The sequence below is a fragment of the Pristis pectinata genome, chromosome 1 (assembly GCF_009764475.1).
Source record: "Pristis pectinata isolate sPriPec2 chromosome 1, sPriPec2.1.pri, whole genome shotgun sequence".
Taxonomy (NCBI): Eukaryota; Metazoa; Chordata; class Chondrichthyes; order Rhinopristiformes; family Pristidae; genus Pristis; species Pristis pectinata.
The window spans coordinates 18,200,238-18,217,266 of record NC_067405.1 but is presented as its reverse complement, the minus strand read 5'-3'; the positions used below and the strand labels follow the sequence as shown (position 1 = coordinate 18,217,266).

The window sequence follows — 17,029 nt, the reverse complement described above, 5'->3', positions numbered from 1 at the left end:
AATGATTAAGCTTGTCCTGGCTCTTCATAAAGCTGCAGAGCCAGATATGAAGTGTATTCTGCCACATAGCTCAGGACAATCCAAAGCTTCCCCAGATTCAGCAGTGATTCCATAGAAACACCAACCAACTATAAGCACAATTGGGCCCATTAAAATGAAACATGTGCCCTACGCTGTTATTAATGAGCTCCAGAATGGGAAACCTCTCTCTCCTCCATTCACCCACTTGCGACAGGATCCAACACGCCAAGAACAGATAAAGCAATCAGCTGCTTCACAGAAGATATACTTTGTTCCAAAAACGAATTTTATCTGCTTCCATTTTTCAGTAATCCAAACAATGTCTGAGTGCCTATTGCGACTGGTATCAGTGATCTTATGCTAGTAAACTGTTTAATACAATATTAATTGCCCTTTCCTTTTTCCATTGCAATAAAGTACAGAAACATTTGCTCAATAGCAACAGCAATATAATAGCATGTTCAAGGATGTCCCAGCAATTTGCTTTTGAAGTGTAATTGCTATAATCTGCTCACTCCATGGCGAGCCATTGAGCTTTCTGTTAACAATATAACTGCTATAAATACGTATTGGGATCAAATACTTACATCGCTCTGCAAATCATAGGCCTTCCTTGCCTGGATCACATCATTCTGGTCTGGGAGACAGGTCCAGCGGTGCAGGTGATGCCTGTAGTCAATGTCACTGACCAGGATCTGGCATTTCTTGGCCAACAGTATGTCCAGCATGTCCACTGGCATGTTGAACTTGGTCTTTGTTTTCTCAAAGTCCTTCTTGTACTCCCTGTCACTCTGAATCTTGGCCACATGCATGGACCAGACCATCTTGGGATCATCCTGAAGGCTACGACATCCAACATGGTGGCCAAGCTGCTTGCGATAAGCCGTTTTATACTTATACTAAAACAGAGATCAAGCAAAGTACATACATTATAACTCAGTGTAACTGTACTTAAAAAAATTTTAATGATGTCAATTCTCATTTGACATTCCATGACAAAACAAGTAGGTCCACTTACATCACTGGCGATATCTCTGGATGCTTTTGCTGCCTTAATTGAGATGGCATCAGGAAGCAAGTTGTAGCCCTTTTTCTTTGACTCCTCCATAGCAAGTCTGTACAGTTTCTATGCAACCACAACAATATACTCTATATATTATGTCACAACAGTAATCAACAGTTTCCTAGATGTATTTTGCCCTTTAGATTGCACAGAATTCATTTCTACTGTTATAATTCCTCCCTCCACCTGTTAAATTTTAACCTAAAAATGTTTTGAATAATTGCTGCTTATCATTTATTCTATTTTTTTATTTATCTTATATATATATAGTTTTTAATAAACAGTTGAACTTCATTTACTACAATTTTGTCCATAACTGTACACATTCTTATGTTATCCCCTCCTCCTGGCTTATCTGTAAACCTAGATGTACAGGTCTTTGTGCAGCATTTTTTTTAATAACAATCTGGAAGTTATTTTACAAATTAGCAAAGTATTAAAGTTAATTTCACTATTTGCTCTGTTGGAATATGGATTAATAATCCAGTGAGATACACATTAGACTATCATACCCATCTTAATCAATATTTGGTAACCAATCTGAGCTTCTTTAGATCCCCTCCCTTACTATAGTAAAATGTTATTGTCAAATGTCTCTCCAAAGTGGTCTCCAACACTTACATCACTGCATGCAATCTGATTCTGTTTTGCCAATATTATGTCTGGCGTATCAGGCATGACGTGAATTTTGGTCTTGTCTGCTTCCCAAGCTTCAACATATGCACGCTGAAAAACATGTGCAGGCAAGTTGGTTTTCCAGTGGGCCAAACAAACTTAGTGATAAAAATCTGTATTTTCCAAACACCCAAAGCAGAATAAAATAGTTCAACCTTGTTCATTGTGTGTGCATTATTCTTTGCCAGGGTCAGATCCATGGAGTCAGACAAGCTGGTGAACTTAAATTTCGATGGGTGCTGACGGTAGTTGCTCTCACTCAGGATCTCACCAGCTTTTTTGGCTTTGACTACATCTAGCGATTCAAGAGGTGACCATCCAATACCCTTTAGCCACTGAAGGTCCAATTTGTATTGATTCTGGAACCAATGAAGAAAATCTTTGCAAATTACACGATTTACATCTTGAACTTGGACTTGAACTAACCACTGAAGTTAGTTTAAACTGAGAATAAGTGAAATGGTTAGAGATCTGAGTGAAGGGCAGAAGACATTATTTTATGGCAGACTTTTTTTCAACAATTATTTGTTCTTGCCTACAATTGTGGCAGTTCCTTTGTTTCATTCAAAATTAGTTTACATGCATAGATTCCTCTGGAGTATGTTACCAGTTTCTAATCCACCAAGTCACTATTAGTTTGTGGAGTTCTAGCATTATAAATGGGAGGTACAGGGAAGTTGATGCATTAAAAGGATAGGTGCGAGTCCAATGGGTTTTTACAACATAGGACAGTACAGCACAGTACAGGTCCTTCAGCCCATGATGTTGTGCCAACCTGTATAAACCTACTCAATGATCAGTCTAACCCTTCCCTCTTATGCAGCCCATAACCTTCCATTTCTCTGACATCTGTAGCACACTATTGGAAAGCTATAAATATGTACACGAATATCTGCAGAACAGCAAGAATACAGGTGAACTAGGATCAGGTCAAAGTTATACTTTAAGCAGTAGTTCCATACTATAAGCATGGACCACAGCCTCACTATTTTAATGCCTCAAAGCATTTTTTGGCACATTTACAATACATTTACGATCTCTTCCATCAACATGAGGCTAATTAATTCTCTCTCTGCATTCAAGCTGACATTAATGCAAAGTACAGATTGGATCACAATTTGAAAAGAGTAGATTTTACCGTTGATAGGGTAACAGTAGGTTAGAATTTGTTCCCAGTGGTGAGCCATTGATATACGAACCAACTAGAAAGCTACTTTATGCAGTTCTTCCCCAGAGCTGCTGGTATATATGGTGAGTCCATGTATGTTGATGGGGCCTTTAATGATGTAATGTCATAAATTGATTGGACTAGAAGCAGCAAAACTGGAGCAAAACTTTGAGAGCTGGCTAAGCTGTTAAAGTTGGAAAGATCTGTGCATGTTCCTGAATATCACTGCAAAAACTATTAAAACTTGATTAATTTTCTTTTTCAAACATTTTAAAAGTCACATAAAAACACAGAAATGCTTTTAAACAATTGAAAACATTAAAGCAAACCCAATGAATTCAAAAAAATGTTTAGAACCTCAATTAACCTTCTCACTCACAAACCTAATGCTTGATTCAAATTAATAGGAAACTGCCACAATTTCATGCTCCATTACTGGAGTATTGGTGCACAACTGGAAAATTGTCGATGGAAATCAGCCTGCAAGTTTGGAATATCCATGCATGTGCAGAACTTCCTGATCCTATTGTAGTAATTGCGGGCTGTTTGGGACAAGAGTCCCAACATCTGTAACTGCCGGCATCTCCCAGCAAGTTCTAAACAAATCTACCTATATACTGGAGTTAGCAGGTCAGTCCTTCAGATTTTTAAACAGCTGCATGGAAGAAATTGAATTTAAAAAGTTATTTTATCAATTAATCATTTTAAACCAAAGCAATATTTCAAAGCACATTTTCAGATAAATTAAATAAAATTACTCGTGGAATAGTCTGACTCAAGTTTCAGGAAATTAGTGCATGTTAATGATAAAACTATCATAAGATACAATATCTTAACTTTTGTTCTGTCATTGTCATCTTAAAACTTATGCTGGAAAAAGAGTTGTGTTGGACTTGAAATACTCACATCACTCTGCAAATCATAGGCTTTCTTAGCCTGGATCACATCATTCTGGTCTGGGAGACAGGTCCAGCGATGCAGGTAATGCTTGTAGTCAATGTCACTGACCAGCGTCTGGCATTTCTTGGCCAACAGGATGTCCAGCATGTCCACTGGCATGTTGAATTTGGTCTTGGTTTTCTCAAAGTCCTTCTTGTACTCCCTGTCACTCTGAATCTTGGCCACGTGCATGGACCAGACCAGTTTGGGATCATCCTGAATGTTACGGCATCCAACATGGTGGCCAAGCTGCTTGCGATAGGCTGTTTTATATTTGTACTACAGTATATAAAAAAAGTCAGAAGTTATTTCTAATTCTAAACATCTTAAAGACTGAAGTAGAGAAAATTGCTTCATACTTACATCACTGGCAATATCCCTGGAAGCCTTTGCAGCCTTGATGGAAATTGCATCATTTCTCAGATCATATCCTCCCTTCTTTAATTCTTCATAATCTTTTTTGTATAATTTCTATGAAACAAATGGACAAACAGATTCAAAAGGTATAATTCTAACTGCATAGCAATCCCCAAAGCAAACATTTAGTCCAATTAGATACATTTGCCAGTTGGAAATATTTACCAAATCCACAAATTACTGGGATTTATTCCGTAGGAGTATTAACTGATGACATTCCCTTGGTAATGGGTTTATCATTCCCTCATGTACCGAGATACAGTGAAAAACTTTGTTTTGCATGCCATCCATACAGATCATTCCAAAACACAAGTATATGGGGGTAGTACAAAGGGGAACACAATAACAGAATGCAGAATATAGTGTTACAGTTACAGAGAAAGTGCAGTGCAGGAAGACAAATAAGGTGCAAGGGCCACGACAAGGACAAGTCTATGATCACTTCTAATATTTCCTTCTCTACCTTGTCACAGCACTGTGAATCAGATTGGAACATTTTCTTTACTGAAAATTTCATCTAATGACAAATTGGGAATTTGAGTAAGAAGTTAAAGATGTAAATAAATAAGCCCCATCCAGGTTTCCATAAATTGAGTGAACCCTTCTGGAAGACCTTCATTCTCCCCAGTTGATGGCAGATTCTTCTTTTTGGGAGCAATTTATATTGAATTCAATGTTGGCATGTTCACATGTGCTCTGCTAATTTTGAAAGTGATAATAATTGATGGAAAATTGCCCTTATGAGCTATTTTATCGTTAATCAAAGCTTGGATATCTCCTCCAGCCTTACAACCATTCCAGAACTCTGTGCTCCTCTAACACTGGCCCTTTATAGATCTCTCAATCCCTTCAATCTACTTTTAATGACTGTGCCTTCAGTTGCCTAGGGCACAACCCCTGTACACTCTCCTACCTAAAACTTCTTGCTTTAAAACATGCATCCGTTTAGACACCTTCCACTTTTTACAGTGGCAAAGATTTGTCTGATTAGTTTCCCATGAAGCACCTTGTGATCATTTTGCTGTGTTAAATGAAAAAAGCAGAACCACATCCACATGTTGAAATTTGTCAGCACCAGAACACTCCAATATTGACCACTATTGAGATAAGTCATTTACAGAAATAATTTGCACAACAGAAAATCAATTCAGTCGAAGTCCCTCTGAACCTAAGCCTAAACCCAACTCGGCTCTGAATGGGCACTTACCTCGCTAATGTTTATTGCATTTGCTTTGGCCAGTTGGATTTCAGGAGCGTCGGGCATGATATGAACCTTCGTCTTGTCCTTCTCCCAAGCTTCTGTGTAAAGCCTCTGATGTAAATTAAAAGAAAGGAAATTAAAATGACAGGTGCATGGGATCAATGTTTTGCTAACCAAACCTTAGGGATGGCCAGTAAATGCTACCTTTGCCAGTAACTCCAACATCCTGAGAGTAGACAACATACTGAAACAGTTCCACCTATCTGCAAATGGTTTATATGTAATGTTTCAAGACAGAGCATTAATCTAACAAATTGATCTTTGAAAAATGTATTTGAAAAATGAATAGTCTAATGAAGAATTACATACAAGAGGAAGACAAAAGGAGAGCAGCTGCTCCTACTGACTCCAACATATTATTGTGGATTCACTAATAAATTGCTGTGAATTTTCTTGGTGGTGACTTCATATAGCCTACATCTGATTGCAAAAAAAACTTACTAAATTCAATATCCAGACTAGATATGGCAGATACTCTTTTAAGCTATGGTAATGTAAAAGCAAATTCCATTTCCAACAAAATACATCCGTGATATTTATGATGTCAAGTATACATTGTGACTCTCTTTATCTTGAGCACACAATGGGAGGTTTAAGATTGGAATACGTTCACCTCTTGAAACCATCAACAGGGCCCTGCCTCATTGTTATGGAGCTATTATACATGCCAACTCTTCTTCCAATTGGGAAGGTTGGAATCAGACCAGAGTTTACTCTTAAGGTTTGGTCAACATTCAGAGCTTTTTATGGCCCAAGAAAAGTCCCTCATTATCCTCTAAAGACAAAGAAAGATTGTTTTTTGCATGATACCCAAAGGTCCCTTTAGCAACTGCTGATTAGCCACTTAATGTTGGTACAAATTAAATATTACATGATTAAAATCTTGCTTGTTGCAGGACCTACTCCACTAAAAGACGTTTGATACCAACATCAACAAGTAGCACTGGTAAACATTGGTTTATAGAGAGAACTGGGATCATTGTGCATGAACTGTAACAAAATAATACGCGAGTGTGGCAAACAGGAGGCATGCACCTATACAGCAAAGGGGTTGAATTCAAGACTGAGGCAGACTTTCTTCAACTGTAATGGGCTTTGCTAAAACTGCACAGGGTCAAAGAGTCATAGAATAATACAGCATGGCAACAGGTCCTTCAGCCCAACTTGTTCATGCCGATCAAATTGCCCATCTATGTTGGTCCCATTTGCCCACATTTGGCCCATAGCCCTATAGGAATGTAGAAATGTGCCATGGTGACCCCTGAAGCAGGGCAGAAGGGATTCATTGGATTGAATCCTGATTAAAATTATTGGGTGGTGTGGTCCTGTACCTGATTGACTTTAAAAGAATGCGTGTTGATTTCACTAAATTTCATGAGATTCCTAGAATGATAGCTGAGTGTATGCTAAGAAGCTGTTTTGCTTGGTTGGAGAGTCCACAAAAGTAGAGATGAACTAGAAAGGCATCTGCGAAACACTAGAAAACAGAGTAAATGTACATTTTTTAAAACTGCAGATGCTGGAAATCTGTAACAAACAGAAAATGCTTGAAACCCTCAGCAGGTCAGACAGCAACTCAAGATAAAGGATCTTGAACCTGAAACTTCAACTGTGTTCTCTTTCTACAGATGTGGCTTACAAAAAATAGTGTTGCGCAGATATAATTGTGTGATCTTTTCTGGGAGAGTTAACATCAGCTATCAATGGTGTCTGGACTATTTGGTGCAAGATTAAGTACCTAGCAGTGAATTTTTTGGTGTTCATTTGTTCAAGTGAGGTCAGTAGTAGTATAATGCCCACAATTCATTTCTGGCAAGGTTTTGAACCACATTGGTCTTAACAGTGATTGGCGTTTCTCTCTTCTAGAAGAACCAGCTTTATTGTTTCTGCTGATACATACCACTTTGCTGCTCACTGCTGCATTGTAGAAGTCAAAGAAGTTCAACAGCAAAGTGGAGAATGTTTAATTTTTTTTATCAATGCAACTGGAAGGCATATTTGGCTGCATCACAGTGCTTGCAAAAGTGCATGTCTTCATTGAGGGCGCTTGCAGGCTTACGGACATCTTCCTGGCAACTTCCTATCATGTGTGTCTGGAGGCTGCTTCACACAAACACCATTTTTCATAAACCTTTGCAGGTTCCTCTCCTCTGGAAGGACTCTACCACCACAAAGTCATCACTGCAGTGTGCTCCCATTCCTGGCCAATGCCCCAGGTAGCTGAAAAATTGTTGGTTGTATCACAGTGTAACTCTGTAAGGGTTACTTCCTATGTCAGACTTGTGAGAAAAATTGCTGCTAACATGGTGAATTTCACCCTAATGTCCACTGTTCCTTAATCAGTGTAGTTTCACAAGGGAGCTTACCCCTTGAAGAACCGGCACAAAAGAATTTCACAATTGTTTCTTAATACAGTATTAGGTAAATTGATAATACAATTTTAACTGGAAATGTGATAGAAATGGATTTCTAAGCTAAAGTCCCAGGATAAGACTGAAATGGGGAGAACTTTCTTTGTCCAGGGTTGTGAATGTTTGGAATTCTCTGTCCAGAATACTATCACATTGGATAGGCTGGGCTCGTTTTCCCTGGAGTGAAGGAGGCTCAGGGGTGATGTGATAGATTTATATAAAATTATGAGACATATAGATAGGATATCAAAAACAAGGGGGTAAAGGTTTAAGGTGGGAGTTCATTGAGGATATGAGGGGAAAGCTTTTTTTTTCCACACCGAAACTGATTGATATCTGGAACGTGCTGCCAGAGGAGGTGGTGGGTTCAGATACAATCATTATGTTTAAGAGGCATTTAAACAGACACTTGAATAGGCAAGGCATAGAAGTACATGGACCTAATATGGGCAAGTGGAAATGGTGTTGGTGGCAAAACAGCTGGTATGGACGTGGTGGACCATAGGGCTTGTTTCTATGCACGTGACCCTACGAGACTCCGTATGCTCAATCACTGGTTACATTGAGAGCTAAAATTAATACACTTTTGGATACTGAGACAATTGTGTATTGGACAGCTAATTCAATGAGATCGAGACATAAGAGACTGCAGACACTGGAATCTGGAGCTGCAAACAATCTGCTGGAGGAACTCGGCGGGTCTGTGGGAGGAAAGAAATTGTCGACCTTCTGGGTCCAAACTCCAGAATCAGTTATGATCAAGGATCAGTTATGATCTGAGTGAATGGCAGGGAAGGCTCAAAGTGATGATATGGCCTGATGGGGGGATGAATTCCATCACGAATTTAGAGCTGTGGAGGTGGAGTTATTAAGTATGTTCATGGTTGTGATTGATGAATACTTGAGCTATAAGAGAGTTGAGAAGTGTGGAGGGAAAGCAGGAAAATGATGTTCAGGCTGAATCAACCATAAACTTACTGACTGGCCAAGCAAGTTCAAGGTGCCAAATGGCTGCTCCTGCTCTTGCTTCTTACATTTTTATGTACTCTTACTTATACGTTGTAGATTCTCTATTGTTTAGCATAAAATTCTGCAAAAAAAATTAAATGTAAAACTAGATGCTATTGCAAGTTTCTTGATAAAATAGTCTTGCCTTATTCATCGTAAGCGCATTATTCTTTGCCAGGGTCAGATCCATGGAGTCAGGCAAGCTGGTGAACTGAAATTTCGATGGGTGCTGACGGTAGTTGCTCTCACTCAGGATCTCACCAGCTTTTTTGACTTTGATCGTATCTAGTGATTCAAGAGGAGACCATCCAATACCCTTTAGCCACTGAAGGTCTGCTTTGTATACATTCTGGAAGACAATGAAAAATCATTTCACAACTGTGCAAAAGGACAGAGGTCTTAGATTTTCATCTTTGCCTGATTGTTCTGGAGTAGGTGCCAACCTTCCCTGCATGTAAAGATGGTAGGACATCCTCCCATCACCCTTCTGGGCGTGTTATCTCCCTCTACAAGGTATTGGTTCTGTTGAGACTCAGCATGCTTCCTGCTATGTGAATAATGTGTGATTTCAGGTGGCATTTCAACTAAGCATAGCTCTTGTTGAGTTTTCTGCTAATTGCCTTGTTTCAATACTAGATCCACTGGCAGAAGAGAAAGTAAACATCTTTGGCAGCCAAGATTAATGTGACATTCAGAGTGCACTGCTGTACATAGGAGAAAACTCAAATACAATTTTTTTCTAGGCAGAATTCCAGACTGGAAACTGGGTTCCTGTCTTCAGAATAATTGCAAAGTCAGAAAGGTATCTAATTCACATGGACATATCTAGAACTTACAGAATTTTGAAGGTTTTATGTAATAGATAGAAAGTATTTTCTTTAATAGGGGAAGTCCAGAAAATGGGTTAAACTCTAAACATCCTCCAAACATCTACAGAGGTTAAATGAATTGAAAATTTCAAAACTGGAATTGATAGTTTTTTTGTTTACAAGTCTGTTCATGTTTATGCAACTACGATGAACTGATGTTGTTAAGATACAGTTCAGTTTTTATCTAATTGATTGGCAGCACAGGGAAACCGGGCTGAATGCTGTCCTCCTGTTCTGAATGTTCTTAAGTTTAAGCCATGCTATCTAATCAATATATGGAATCCAAGATTTTTTAAGAGGTTTTGAACACCATGAGAAAAGCTTGCTAGGTCAAAACTGTGTGGCTTCAAAACGAATTAAGGCAGGCACGATTCTGCTTTTTTTTTTATTGCTCTGCTCCTGGTAATTTGGAACAACATTAATGACTAAATGCTGTTGAAGTTGTACTCACATCACTCTGCAAATCATAGGCTTTCTTAGCCTGGATCACATCATTCTGGTCTGGGAGACAGGTCCATTGGTGCAGGCGATGCCTGTAGTCAATGTCACTGACTAAGGTCTGGCATTTCTTGGCCAACAGGATGTCCAGCATGTCCACTGGCATGTTGAACTTGGTCTTGGTTTTCTCAAAGTTCTTCTTGTACTCTCTGTCACTCTGCATCTGGGCTAAGTGCATGGACCAGACCAGTTTAGGATCATCTTTAATGTTGCGGAAACCAACATGGTGGCCAAGCTGCTTGCGGTAGCCCGTTTTGTATTTATACTGCAAAATAGTTCCAAACCATGAGTGGTACTTCCCAAGGTACAATAAAGGCATCATTGCAGTCTTAATAACAGTTATGTTTCTCTGGAGTTGGCACTGTGGACTTATATATGTTAATTAGGGAAAATGTATCACATTGTTTACTATTAAGAAGCTTATACATCAGAATGCTTTATAGGGAAAGTGGTTGTTGACAAGAAAATAAATGTAGGGGAAAGGTGTGAAGCAGCAAGAGGACCAAAGGTGTGAGATCAAGGCCCAGCCAAAAGAAAGATTTTAAGAATGTTTAGTAAACTTGGTAGAGTAACTGCAAGGTATAATGATTTTGTAAAAGGACAGAATCATAGTGACTAAAAAATGTCATTAAGTAGGAAACAAATAACTGGGATTGATCCCATGTTGAATGAGTGCCGGATGGACATTGCTGAAGAACCAAGGTTAAAAGGTTGATTGAGTAAATTTGTGTGGGACAGAATTAAGTCACTGAGCCTGATATCTGGGACTTGTAGTTCTGGAACTGTAGTTACAAAGAATATATCTTGAGACAATACAGGGATTATAGTACGTGGTGGTAATGCAGGAATAACAGTGAATTTCACTGTTGTGATTTTCTGGCATGGTATTAAACACCAATCTTCAGTAAGGGCGAGAGTTGTGGGAGACAGAAGATAACAACGTTGACAGCAAAGCCTATGACACCTGCTAAAAATCGATAATTTTGGCCAGAAGCATATATATAATTTTGCTTTCCCTTGATTTATACTTCAAATGACTACCTGGAGATCATTGCTGGAAAGCTGGGAGGTGGAGGGTGGCAAGAATATTCCATATCACAAAGCTGCTGGGATCTGCTATGCAAATTCACATGAGAAGAATATTGGGTTAAGTGCTCGTGCCAACTGAGCCGATATTGGTATGAATCAATCCTCTTAGAGGGGAAAATAATTAACAATCAGCTGTTACTTTTCAAGAACATCAAGTTATTTAGCTTCTTGTTCTTTTTCATTCCTGTCTGTTGAACATATTTCTAATTGTTCAGCAGTTAGGTTCGTTTGGCACAGATAACAGTAAAAATCATGAGCATATCTTGGTCACTAATAGACGTGGGAAAGGGAATAGAGAAAGAAGTGGAGAGAGAGTGATGTGATTGATAATTTCACATTTCAATGTAAACAGCTGAAGATGGTCTAAACAATTTATTCACCATGATAAACTCCACCAGAAACATGAAAGCTTTAGAAAACACTTTCTTAGCTTAGAAATAATAGGTACCAGGGGACTGAGAATCAAGGAAAACTGGAAGTAACACAAGAGATAAGCTCAAGAACTATATAGACAGAGTAAAGAAAGTAAAGATTTAGCGAGAAGATAATTGGGTTCCTGTTGAAAAGGGGTTACTTTGCTGGATACAATATCCCATTTCTGTTTAAAAGTGATATTCATTTGCAATAAAAGAACTGAGCCGGGCAAATTTATAGACACTAAAATTACATCTGTAATTAATAGAAACAGCTTAAATCACTTTTCTCAGTTTGAAATTTGTAATGGGTTTTTTTTTTACTTACATCACTTGCAATATTTGTGGAATTTTTAGCAGCAATTATTGATATTGCATCAGGACGGAGGTCATAACCTTTCTTCTTGGATTCTTCCCAGTCACGCTTATACTTGTTCTGAAAAAGGAGGAAGTTTGTTACCAGTCGCTCAGGGTGAGAATTGAAACTTTCTTTATATAATTATAATTTTTAAATGTTTCTTACATTACTGAATATGAGCGCATTGGCTTTTGCTTGTACGATGTCTGGAGATTCTGCATCTACATGGATCTTAGTTTTGTCTTTCTCCCAGGCCTTGGTGTACAGATTCTGTAAAAGAGAAGTAACTATTAGCTCCTTTCAAAATAACTATAAAAGGCCTGAAAAGAGCTTAAGCATTTAGACAATTGTTAAAACAATGCAGAGCCTAGATATTAGGAATATCTAACTGATAGTTTAATCAAAGTATGCAACTAATGCATTATGAAGTTATGTTGTGAGCACCACAGTTTATCCAGTGTGTATCTAAAGATTCTACATTTCCAATTTCTCCCAAGTGACTTGGTCTCAGCCAAGACAGTGTTGAAATTAATCCAATTGACCTCAGTGCCTCTGGACTGGGGAAAGGAACACGATCAACATTTCCACTCACGATCACCATCCAGTAAACTTCACTGAAAATGTAATGAGATGAAGACCAGGTTCAGCTTGCCCGGGAGGGTTCCTTATGCCAAATCACCACCACCCATCTTCCAATCCTTTGCATTAAACAGCTTTATCCCACATTTATTATTCTCAGACGCTAAATAATGGGTACTTGGGTGACATATAATTTAGATGAAATAAGTGGAAAAATAAATCACTATCACACCGAAATATTCCTTTTCCAGTTATCTACCTTCTTCATGGCTTCTGTGTTGGTCTTAGCCAGGACCATTTCCATAGAGTCAGGCACACTTGTGAACTTGAAGTTATCCGGACGCTGGCGATAATTCTTCTCACTTGCGATCTCTGTTGCTTTCTTAGCCTTCTCAACATCCAATGAACCAATGGGACTCCAGCCAGTTCCCTTCAGCCACTGAAGATCCGACTTATAATTGTTCTAGTTATTCAAAAACAACAACAATCATTAGGTTTCTGTGCATGCAGTATAAAATGAAGCAAAACCTGACTACTTGCATCTGCAGGCCAAAACCAGCTTTAATGATTAATCGGACTGTGGTATCTTACTTATCAATTGTAATACAGTTTCAGAGAGATTGATAGTATATATAGGAGACATTGAATTGACACCAACTCAGAGTTCACAATGTAATTTGTATTCTACCTTTGAAATGGAGTTCTTACAATAATTAATATAAAAGTGAATGCGAAGTAAATATGCATGTACTGGGAAAATTAATTATCATGCAGAGAGAAGCTATTCCTAATAGCAGATGGCTCAAAAATGGGGAAGATACTGATAGATGAGAGAAGAAGCTTTTCTTTCATTTGGAGAGTAATTATGATCTTGGGCTCACTGTCTGTAAGGATAGTGGAAACAGTGCAACTCAATTTAGAATTGGACAAGCACATGAGAAGAAATAATTTTCGTGACTATGGCGATTGAATGGGAGAATAGGACTGCCTGGATTGTTGCCTAAAGAGTTGCCATGGCCTTGGTTGGCTTACTATCCTCCTAGTAATGTATTAGTTCTGGAGCCTCCTAGCTCACAATCACATTAAACTCTTGGCCTGGTCCTGTTCACTCCTGATTGGCTGGTGACAGTCATAATTATCCATGAGTATGACCTCCCAGCCTGATAACCTGGCTGGCTTTCAGTTAGGAAACTGAAAAAAAAAATTGGATGATGAGGCACAAGAAAGACTGCAGATGCTGCAAATCTGGAGTCACGCACAAAACGTGCTGGAGGAACTCAGCAGGTCAGAGAGCATCTATGGAGGGAAATGAACAGTTGATGTTTAGGTCCGAGACCCTTCATCAGGACTCATGATGAAGGGTCTCAGCCCGAAAAGTTGACAGTTCACATTTCCCTCCATAGATGCTGCCTGACCTGTTGAGTTCCTCCAGCATTTTTTGTGTGTTGCTTTGTATGATGAGGCCTTGCTATTGGCAGGATCTCTACTTACTTGTCATTCTAATCCTAGTCCTCAGAGCAATTGCACTCCCTAACTCCATCCCTATAAGTACTGGGGCCAATATTCCAACATTTCCACATTCAGCAGCCAATGTAAGTGCACAACAAACATGAAAAGACCTTGCTTTAAATTTCCAATTACATTTTTGAAGGAAAGAAGTTAAATTCTCTGTGAAAGCAGAGAAATCGGAATCTCCACATCCTTTACTATTATTGAATAGGATGGGTTGACAAGAAGGGAATTAAACTGGATTTAATTTTTTTTCTGAAGAGTTTCGAAAAGAAAAAGTTGCTCTTACATCATTCTGTATTTCCATCATCTTTCTGGCACGGTCCAGGTCGATTGCATCAGGTAGGTATGTGAAATGGTGGATTACTTGTCTGTAATTGGCATTAGTGGCCACTTCCTGGGACTTCTTAGCAGCTAAGATGCTTAGCATGTCCAATGGCATATGATACCTGGTCTTGCTCTTCTCATAATTCTTTTTGTATTCACGGTCGGACTGCAACTTGGCTACGTGCATGGAATGAACCAACTTAGGATCGTCTCGCAGGTTACGGAAACCAATGTGCTTTCCCCTAGCCTTTTCGTAAGCAAGCTTATACTTGTACTGTAAGAAAGAAATAGTTGAAAATAAAATATTAATCAGTTAAAAGAACATCCAAATTACCAAAAAAACTCAGGGTGCAGAATCAGGAAGGAAAACTATCTCAGAAATTATTTGCCATTACTTTTCAATATGAAATTGTCCTCAGATTTCTTTCACTCTACTGCACTTCAAAAATACTGTAAGTTGCCAGTGGCAAAATTACAAAGAAGACGACAGTCGAATGGAAGGTAATGCAGCCTGTGTGACTTGTGTCCTCTCTGCTTAGAATATTCATAACATTACGATCTTAATTGAAGAGATTGCTTAATAATATGTTACTTAAGAAAACAAGACAAAAATATATGGTATAAATCACGCAATCAGCTCTATTCCCTCTACTGGTGAGGAATGTAAATACCGCATCAACTTTCTAATCATTGTCTACAATTGTGCTAATGTAATAGCACGACCTGCTCAATGGCAATGTAATAACAGAACCCATTCAAAGATTAAGTTGGGTCAAGTAGTCCGGAGCAAAGTTCAGCTACAATCTTTAATCTTCGCTAATTCAGTTGTCCTTAACCAGTGGCAGATTCATTTTTCCCCTGCACACTGGTTTCAGGACATCCAATGTTCATGCAATTAGAGGTATTGAATGAGACAATTCAGTCCATTGTTTCTGTTGATCTTTTTTGTACCTTTTCCTGTGGTTTGCTCTCAACATTCTGCAGAGGCTACTGCTTCGGGTGTCAGTGTTGCCAAAACTAGTGGATAGCCCTTTGGTGTTGCAGGGCAGTTCAGGAGATGACCCATGCTTTGTCTCTTCTGACATGTAGAGGCCCAATAAGTTCCTGAGAACATTGCATCTGCCTCTATAGCCTCCTCCACTTATGCCATTTGTAACTGTAGCCAGATGCCAACTCACTGGGAATAATTCCTTAACAGCTCCATTGAATACCTTTGTCTCGTGGGGACTGTAAGATCAATTTTGCTAAAATGATGCTAGATCTTCCTCATTGAAAATGCTGGCTGTGAAATAGCCTGCTGATGGTTTTTAAATATGTTCATTGGCTACTTCAACATGCCAACAGACTACTTCAAGTGAGGAGAAAACTGACCAAACATAAAACAGTGGAAGATAACAGATCTATGTAACTGTTGTCAAACCACTTACATCGCTGGCAATATCAGCAGAAGCTTTGGCAGCTTTGATTGGAATGGCATCAGCACGAAGATCATATCCCTTCTTCTTTGCTTCTTCCATGCTTTGTTTGTACATTTTCTGTAAGGAATATGAATTCAAATCCTATGTGTTTGCATAATATGAATTAAAGTGATCAAGACACAGAAAAATATATAGAGTCATATCTAACTACTGCTACATATTACCTTTGCGCATCAGTAGAAAATAGAAGCCAAGCTACTCCAAAATCAATTACACATTACTGCAACTCTGCCAGAACAACTCTATAGGATCACAGGAACTGAAAAGCATACACGAAGACCACTGAATACATTTTACCTATGCTGACCAATAGTTCTTAGTCTCGTGCCTCTGCTTTTTAAAAGTAACCGTGTAAGTTCTGATGGTTTCAACAAGATTCCATCAACAGATACACCTTCTCTCTTCCCCGTTCAGCATTTTGAAAGGATTGCACGTTTCGTGACTCTTCAGTCTGCTCTCCTACTTTTGCCTACCATTTCCCTTCTTACAGCACTTTTCCGAGCAACTACAAGAGCTGCAACACCTGTCCTTTTACCTCTTTCCTTCCCAACATCTAGGGATCCAAAGAGTCCTTCCAGGTGAAGAAAAAATTCACTTGCACTTTTTCCAATTTAGGGTACCACATTTGTTTCTCACAATGTGGTCTCCTCTACATTGGAAAAACCTGACGCAGATTGGGTGACTTCTTTACAGTGCACTTGCATTCTTTCTGGAGGGCCTGAAGAAGAGGCTGTTGTCCACCACTTTGAACCGCCAGTCCACTCCCCCTCTGATCTACCCGTATCTTGCCTGCAGCACTGTTATAATGTGGTCCAATGTAAGCTTAAGAAACACCTCTTCTGTCTGGATACATTCCAGTCTACTAGTCTTAAATGTTGAATTCAGCAGCTTCAGGTAACATGCTTTTGCTGTTTGTATCAGAACTGGTCAATTCTGCCATAGGTCA

At 38.9% G+C, this 17,029-nt stretch overlaps 1 protein-coding gene across 1 annotated transcript in view; it reads right to left on the bottom strand.

Annotated features, from left to right (window-relative positions):
• The window catches only part of neb (nebulin), a 269,812-nt gene that overhangs the window by 172,076 nt on the left and 80,707 nt on the right, over positions 1–17,029 (bottom strand). The window contains exons 40-53 of the mRNA XM_052025719.1: positions 16,033–16,140; positions 14,568–14,879; positions 13,029–13,232; positions 12,356–12,460; positions 12,161–12,268; positions 10,284–10,595; positions 9,109–9,312; positions 5,491–5,595; positions 4,230–4,337; positions 3,834–4,145; positions 1,915–2,118; positions 1,706–1,810; positions 1,040–1,147; positions 609–920 (exon numbers count right to left, since the gene is read on the bottom strand). Coding sequence (XP_051881679.1) covers positions 609–920; positions 1,040–1,147; positions 1,706–1,810; positions 1,915–2,118; positions 3,834–4,145; positions 4,230–4,337; positions 5,491–5,595; positions 9,109–9,312; positions 10,284–10,595; positions 12,161–12,268; positions 12,356–12,460; positions 13,029–13,232; positions 14,568–14,879; positions 16,033–16,140 — 2,607 coding nt within the window. The remainder of the gene's footprint in view (positions 1–608; positions 921–1,039; positions 1,148–1,705; positions 1,811–1,914; positions 2,119–3,833; positions 4,146–4,229; positions 4,338–5,490; positions 5,596–9,108; positions 9,313–10,283; positions 10,596–12,160; positions 12,269–12,355; positions 12,461–13,028; positions 13,233–14,567; positions 14,880–16,032; positions 16,141–17,029) is intronic.